The sequence below is a fragment of the Lolium rigidum genome, chromosome 1 (genome assembly GCF_022539505.1).
Source record: "Lolium rigidum isolate FL_2022 chromosome 1, APGP_CSIRO_Lrig_0.1, whole genome shotgun sequence".
Lineage (NCBI taxonomy): Eukaryota > Viridiplantae > Streptophyta > Magnoliopsida > Poales > Poaceae > Lolium > Lolium rigidum.
In genome coordinates this window covers 328,987,882-328,996,135 of record NC_061508.1, presented here as the reverse complement: position 1 = coordinate 328,996,135, position 8,254 = coordinate 328,987,882, and the positions used below count along the sequence as shown (strand labels likewise).

The 8,254-nt window shown below is 46.2% G+C and overlaps 1 protein-coding gene across 1 annotated transcript; it reads right to left on the bottom strand.

Annotated features, from left to right (window-relative positions):
• Positions 1 to 348: 348 nt before the first annotated feature.
• On the bottom strand, positions 349 to 5,122 carry LOC124684350 (subtilisin-like protease 1). The gene is made up of 2 exons (XM_047218685.1): positions 4,991 to 5,122; positions 349 to 2,473 (listed from the first exon to the last, which is right to left on the bottom strand). Exons 1-2 carry the CDS (start codon positions 5,119 to 5,121, stop codon positions 361 to 363), a joined length of 2,244 nt encoding a protein of 747 aa, XP_047074641.1. The 5' UTR covers position 5,122; the 3' UTR covers positions 349 to 360.
• Between the last annotated feature and the right edge of the window lie 3,132 nt (positions 5,123 to 8,254).

The following is an 8,254-nucleotide window of genomic DNA, read 5'->3' as shown; positions in this document are numbered from 1 at the left end:
CACTTGTTGGATGCTTGATAGTCTTGATCAGAGCGATATTTATTTCTCTACACATGAACTCATCACATGGTGGTAAACCGAGGTCGTTGACTGACTATAGGTTGACATGTTGTAACTTGTAATGTGTGTTCTGTCGGAGGGATTGTAGTGAAAACTTCCAGCGATGTTGAAAGAAAAAGATGACACTGAACATTTGAGATTTTGATGATAACATGCAACTGGTAGTTATATAGTATCAATTAAAAATTATCTTAATTTGAAAAATATATTTTTGTCGGACGGAAACAATTCCATATGAGTAGAAGAAAACACAGCATGCAGAGTTACAATTTATCTGACCGACAAAGTACCGGTGAACAATTATGATGGTGGAGGCCTGCCGAGGTTAGCAACAACTACGATTGGGCTTCGCACGATGTGCTTCTCCGACACCCAGCACAAGCTTGCCTCCACCAAGAGTTCACCTTCTTCCATATTGCGACTACTACTCACCGATACATCGAACGTCTTCTTCTCTCCGATCTTGGAAAAGGCAAGCATCTCGGGGGAGACACGCACAATCAACGACCTCGGCGCTTCCACCTCTACCGTGTACGTAGACTCTGCCGGCCCAACATTTGTTACCGTTCGTGACAGGGTGAACGGTGTAGGTTTCATCGGCACCGTTATGGTCGGGTAGTTCAGCTGCGCCTCGGAGACCTTCGGCAGATTCTTGCAAGTCATGGTAGAGTTTCGCATGATGACCGACAATGCATGGTCGCCGAGGAGGGCGCAGATGTAGCCGGCGTAATCAGCGGCGCCGAGGTCGAATACCAGACCAGGGTCGTTGGCTCGCGTCGGGTTCACATGGCCTGCACCAGTGGCATAAGCGCCAGCTCTCCGGTGCCGCTCATCCAAGATCGGGCCACCAGTGTTGTCGAGGGCGTCCGACGTTGTCATGATAGCCGACTTGATGGCGGCAGGCGACCAGTCAGGGTGTGAGCTCTTGATAAGGGCCGCGACACCGCTGACGTGTGGCGAGGCCATGGATGTGCCAGACTGGATGTTAAAAGCCCCCGGCCCATGTTTCACATTTCGCGGCCATGCGGCGAGGATGTTTAGCCCCGGCGCGAGAATGTCCGGCTTGAGCACACCCGGGGAGGTGGAGCTTGGACCCCGGGAAGAGAACCACGCGACGACCGGGGCTGGTCGGACACCGAGCAACATGTTGTTGTAGGTGAGACTGGCCATGGCGCTCCTCGCGGACTCCGAGTAAGCTCTGAGAGCGTCGCCGTCGGCGGCGCTCACCTGCACCACGCTGGAGTTGTACACTCCGAGGAAAATGGTGTAGCCGCTGGTCTCGTCGTTCATTAGCACAACGCCGGCTGCCCCGGCTCTCATGACGCGTTGGATGTTGGCTTGCTGAGCAATATAATGCTTTGATACTTCGCAAACCACGATTTTTCCAGTGACGGCATGGTCATCCTCGTACTTGCAGTAGCGCTCTTTGTCAGAGTAGAGCAGAGGATAGAACTTTACGTCGTCAGATTTCACCACCTGGTTGAGCGCTTCTCCGTCGATGCGCTTGCCGTTGCCGAGATGCATGCTCGCGCCGAAGCTCCTGTCCACGGAGCCGGCGGCCACCGTGAGCAACCACGGCGCGTCGTTGGCAACCGTGCCCATCTTGGAGCCGCTGTTTCCAGCCGAGCATACCACGATGATACCCTTGGATATGGCGCTGAATGCACCGATTGCGATGGGGTCCTGATCGAAGTGGCTCTGATCTCCTTCCATGGAGAGCGAGACCACGTCCACGCCGTCCTTGATGGCCGCGTCTAGGCCAGCTAGCACGACGGATTCATCAGAACCACTAGCATCGCCTACCTTGTACATGGAGATGTGGGCATGGGGAGCGATTCCGGCCGCAGTGCCCGAGTGCACACCGTACGCCGATGCTCCGGCAACGAAGTTCCCGGCGGCCGTAGATGAGGTATGCGTCCCATGGCCGAAATCATCACTGCAGTCACCACCAACGAGCGACTTGGCACCGATGAGTTTGTTGTTGCAGCGGGCCGCCGTGCACGAGCCTTTCCACCTCGCCGGGGGCGGCGAGACACCACGGTCGTCGAACGAAGGGTGCGCTGCGTCGATGCCGCTGTCGAGGAACCCGATGATGACCCCTTTCCCGTAGCCAGCGTCACTCCAGAGCCCGGTTCCGTTCCTTAGGCCGAGAAACTCCGGCGTGTGCGTGGTCGTGAAACGCAGTCTCCGGTCTGGGAAGGCGCGCACGAACCCAGGTTTCCTGGCCACCACTTCAAGCTCTGTGGCAGTGAGCCTCGCGGTGAAGCCGCTGAACACCTCGGTGTAGGAGTGGAGTAGACGTGGATCACCGGCGTCGGTGCGCAAACTCGGCAGGAAAGACTCATGCCACCGACGGTGCTCGCCTTCGTCGGCGGTCGTCGGCGGTGGCTCAACAAGTATGATGTAAGTGGAGCTGCCCGTGGTAACGTGTTGTACCCCTGCAATGTCTGAATTGACGTAGCAGAGTGTAGGAGAGAGGATGGTGAACAAGAGAATTGGTAGCAGTAGTGAGAGAGTGATCAACGACGCCATTGGTAAAGCCATGCCGACACACCCTACACCATCGATGACGACGATAGATGGCGGATAGTGCCTAGCTATGAATAATTCCCTGCCATTAATTAACATCTTTTTTTACGTGCATTAATTAACTTCTTAGCAAATCTTGACGATGATAAGATTTCGTTTGGGGCCAGATAAGATATACTCAAACCAATGACGTGGATAATAATGAACTTGCTGAGTCATAACTGTTAGGATAATATGCTTGTTGTATTATAGGGGGGCCAAAGGCCACAATATATAATACATGTACAGGTGCACATATGCAGAAAGCCCCCTAACATATGGGGAAACTACAATAGACAGATATATACATCTAACACCCCCCCTCAAACTCATGGTGGATCGACAACACTGAGTTTGGAGAGTAAGAAATCATGCTGCGCTCGAGTCACGTGCCTTCGTAAAGAAATCCGCCAACTGCAAATCTGAAGGCACATAATGAACCGCAACAACATCATCCTGTACTCGTGCACGTGTGTAAAAAGCATCAACACCGATATGCTTGGTCAGCTCATGCTTGACCGGATCACGTGCAATACTGATAGCACCTGTCTTGTCGGACAAAAGTGGAGTGGGTGTCGTAACGAGACCCCAAAATCTACAAGCAACCACCGTAACCAAGTCACCTCAGCAATCAACAAAGCCATAGCCCGCAACTCAGCCTCAACACTCGAACGGAAAGCTGCGACCTGTTTCTTCGTCTTCCAAGCAACAAGCGAACCACCAAGAAACACACGGTAAGCGAGAAGCGAACGACGATCCGTAGGATCACTCGCCCATGTAGCATCCGAATAGCACCGGAGCCGGAGAGAGCTGGAACGGGAAAAGAAAAGGCGACGAGTGATCGTGCCGCGAAGATAACGAAGAACACGGAGAAGATGACTATAGTGAACAGTGGTAGGAGCTGAGACAAGCCGACTCAGAATATGAACAGGATAAGAAATATCAGGACGAGTGACAGCAAGATAAACAAGACTTCCAACAAGATGGCGATAACGGGTGGGATCAGGAAAAGGATCACCATCAGTAGGACGAAGCTTAACATTAAGCTCCATAGGAGTATCGACTGTGCGCTCATCCCCAAGAGCAGCACGAGCAAGAAGATCCTGAATGTACCCTTCTTGCTGTTGCTTCTGTTCGCCGCTGGTCTGTCTCCCAGCTTGATGTTCAGAATGCTTTTCTTAATGGTGAGTTGAGTGAGGAGGTTTACATGCAGCCTCCTCCTGGGTATTCTGTTCCCGATGGGATGGTTTGTCGTCTTCGACGTTCTCTCTATGGTCTCAAACAGGCCCCTCGTGCCTGGCAGCCGATCGATACGGGAAGAGGCGGCCGATCGCGCACGGGAATCGAGGGAGTGGGGCGGACGGATCAGGAGCAGACAAGGAGAAGCCTCACGCGGAATCGGGAGCAGACGAGGAGAGGCCACGGGCGCTGCAAGCGGGGCAGAGCGGAGGCCTCACGCGGGGCCGGGAGATCGAGGAGCAGCCTCGCGCAGGAGATCGAGGAGCAGAAGACAGAGATCGATCACGCACGGGCGATCAAGACGAGGAGAAGCCGGCGGTGAGGCGGCCGGGAACAAGCCTTCGGGAGGACCAAGTTTGCTCTGATACCATGTTATAATAATATGCTTGTTGTATTATCAGGGGGCCAAAGGCCACAATATATAGTACATGTACAGGTGCACATATGCAGAAAGCCCCCTAACATATGGGGAAACTACAATAGACAGATATATACATCTAACAATAACACCTGAAAATTAATACTCCAAGTATTTTCATTCCTTCATATAGCAGTGCATTAGTACTACCATTTATCAGGATATAATTATCAAAGTTAATAAAAAAACGAATGTATGGGATCAAGGAAAACTGGCGGACATTATTGCATATATCCAGCAAACTCTGCATCTTTGTTATTCATGTTTTGCTGGATTGATGATGAAGATTTTTCTAATAGAGCTTTAGAAATGGGTGTGAAAATAGAGCTTTAGACACCACGGTCGTCGAACGAAGGGTGCGCTGCGTCGATGCCGCTGTCGAGGAACCCGATGATGACCCCTTTCCCGTAGCCAGCGTCACTCCAGAGCCCGGTTCCATTCCTTAGGCCGAGAAACTCCGGCGTGTGCGTGGTCATGAAACGCAGTCTCCGGTCTGGGAATGCGTGCAAGAACCCAGGTTTCCTGGCCACCAATTCAAGCTCCGTGTCAGTGAGCCTCGCGGTGAAGCCGCTGAACACCTCGGTGTAGGAGTGAAGTAGACGTGGATCACCGACATCGGTGCGCAAGCTCGGCAGGAAAGACTCATGCCACCGACGGTGCTCGCCTTCGTCGGCGGTCGTCGGCGGTGGCTCAACAAGTATGATGTAAGTAGAGCTGCCCGTGGTAACTTGTTGTACCCCTGCAACGTCTGAATTGACGTAGCAGAGTGTAGGTGTAGGAGAGAGGATGGTGAACAAGAGAATTGGTAGCAGTGAGAGAGTGATCAACGACGCCATTGGTAAAGCCACGCCGACACAACCTACACCATCGATCGATGACGACGATAGATGGCAGATAGTGCCTACCTATGAATAATTCCCTGCCATTAATTAACATCTTGGCAAATCTTGACGATGTGATAAGATTTCGATTGGGGCCAGATAAGATATACTCAAACCAATGACGTGGATAACAATGAATTTGCTGAGTCATAAGATCTGAAAATTAATACTCGAAGTATTTTCATTTCTTCATATAGCAGTGCATTAGTACCATTTATCAGGATAATTATCAAAGTTAATAAAGTACGAATGTATGGGATTAAAGAAAACTGGCGGACATTATTGCATATATCCAGCAAAGTTTGCATCTCTGTTTTCGTGTTGTGGTGGATCTATGATCATTCAAATTTTCTTTTGCTTATTGGTAAGAGGATCATACTGGGTGAGGTGGAATCTTGCTAATTGTTGGATCATGTTAAAATATTAATATAGAAGCGTCATGAAAAACATATATGTAAGCTTCAAACATATATATGTAGACAAAGATACATTAAAAATGGTAAGTAAATGAACAATTTCGAGCTGGAAACAATAACAAATTATGTTATTATACACAGAAGCGAGTTATTGTAATAGTTTAAGATTTTTTTTCAAGCCATAGCATATTATTTCACCAAATTCACCAGTGTCGTTTGCATTTTGTCTGTTTCCAATTCTTATAGAAGAAGCAAGTATTGTGGTTTTTCTATGTCAAAAAATATATATCATGGCCATTTTTAACATCATGGCCATTTTTAACGTCATTCTAATCACTAATCTGAATTATCTTAGTTAAGGGTTAACTGTAGGACAGTATTGGGCGTCCCCGAGAGATTTGATTTCCCAGCCCCGGTTCCCATGCTCACATGTGTCAACCTTTTCGTTTAAATCCCACTTTTGCTTCATTGTAGCAAAAAGTTTTCCGCTTTTGTTTCAGTGTAGCAATAAATGGTCCGACTAAAAATAGAAAGATACAACCCATCGAACATGGGCCTCACCGGAGACTTCGCCGCAGACGTCGTACCAAAAATTTATGCCATTGTAGCAAAACCAAACTCGCCGAAGACATCGACGGAGATCTCGCCGGAGCCTCTACAACAAGATTTTTGTACTAAAGTAGCAACACAGCAAAACAATTGTAGCAAAAAAAATTATACTATTGTAACACCGTTATAGCAAAGGTAGGACGTCATCAGAGACACCGCCAGAAACTCGTAACAAAAAAGTACAATTGTAGCACCCCCCCCCCCCCCTGTCACCGGCTGACAGCACCGCATACTAGCGTATGCAGCTGAAGCCCTCGGCTCGCCTTGCAGAGGTGGGCCGTTGATATTGATGGTGAAGATTTTGCTAATAGAGCTTTCCAAATGGGAGTGAAACTTTATGAGTATAATCTTGAGAAAAAATGTGTTCTGAAAAATTTAGAAGAAGCTAGGAGTACTTTAAACAAAACGCAAAAAAAAAGGTTGCAAATGCTGAGAAAAGAATGGCTCTTGAAATAGTGTATTTAGACTGGAAAAATAATAAATAGAAAAGGAGTAAAGAAAGGTGGATCTAAAAATGGTAGAATGTTGCCATAACTTGGTGTTGTTGGTTGGTAATGACTGACGGATGTTTACCTGGTCAAATAATAGAAAAGATCCTACTCTAGAAAAACTAGATAGAATTTTGGTGTCGAAAAATTGGGAAAGTTTGTTTCCTTTGGTTATGTTGCAAAGTTAGGCGAGATCGGTCAGATCACAATCCTTTAATTTTTAGTTTGAATGCTGAACATGTTAAGGCATCATATACCTTTAGATATGAGCTTTTTTTTTGAAAAAGAAGATGAGTTTTTGGACAGAGTTAAAAAAATCTTGGTTGCTACCAGTGACATGAAAATATGAGCTAAGTTTCTTTATTTTAAAGCTTAAAAATGATTAAAGTCTTTAGAAGGATGGGGCATTAATCTGAGTGGAAATTACTTTAAAAGAAAGAAAGAAATCCGATCCCAACTGCAAGATTTAGAGATTCTTGAAGAAATTCAGTTTGTGTCTCGGGATGATATGATTACAAGAACCACTTTACAAAAAGAGTTAATGTGTATTTATGAAGCAGATGAGCTTTTCTAATATAGTAGATCAAGTGAAAATGGGTTGTTAAAGGGAGATAACAATACTACAAAATTCTTACATAGAGTGGCTAATGGGAAGGAAAGAAAAAAAATACTATTTTTAGAAATGTTTGGAAATTATTAAGATGGATTTAGTCTCTTTGTTTCAAAAGTTTCATAGTGGACAGTTAGATTTATCTATATTTTTTTGGTGTTATTACTCTTCTTCGCAAGAAAAGAAGTGCTGACTCTATTCAGATGTTTAGGCCTATTTGTTCATTGAATGTAGTTTTAAAAAAAATACCAAGGTACTATCAATTTGTTTTGATCCAGCTATAGATAAGACGGATTTGACTTGCCAAAATGCTTTTATAAAAGGAAGGAATATCATGAATGTATTATGTCTTTACATGAGATTCTTCATGAGTCCAGAAATAAATAAATAAACAACAAGGTGTGATTTTTAAAATTGACTTTAAAAAGGCTTATGACAAAGTTAATTGGCTTTCCTTCTCAACTATTTGAATTTAAGTGGTTTCAATTCCACTTGGTGTCGATGGATGAAACACGTTATAACGGGAGGGACCCTATGTGTTAAAATAAATACTTCTTTGCGGAAGAATTTTCGTACACACAAACGGCTTAGGCAAGGTGACCCCATTTCCCCTTTTGTATTTTAATGCTGCTGGAGGATGTGTTAGATAGAATGTTTAGGAAATCTCAAATAAATGGGTTGATGTGTGGATTGGTTTCCACACATTTAAATGGGGATTTACTGAAATTTCAGGCCCGGTTAACCATAGTGGGCCGATTAGACCCTAGGGACATCTGGCCCAGCCTGGGACTGACTAAGATCAAACGGCCAGGAATAGCAGTGAAGATCCGACGGCCAAAATGTTGTGGGCTTGAGAGAGCTTTCTTTTGTTTCAGTTACAATATCCCTAATTATTTCTGGGTTCCTTTGTATTGTTTTTGATGATTATTAATAGATAGGTGGATCTTTAAAAAAAATAGAGAAGC

Bases quoted from the DNA above. Each gene is read 5' to 3' on its own strand.
- LOC124684350 (XM_047218685.1), bottom strand. From the start codon at position 5,121: ATGGCGTCGTTGATCACTCTCTCACTGCTACCAATTCTCTTGTTCACC. The intron at 2,474-4,990 runs CATCATACTTGT...TACCACGGGCAG, and splicing joins ACCACGGGCAGCTCTACTTA to CTCCACTTACATCATACTTG.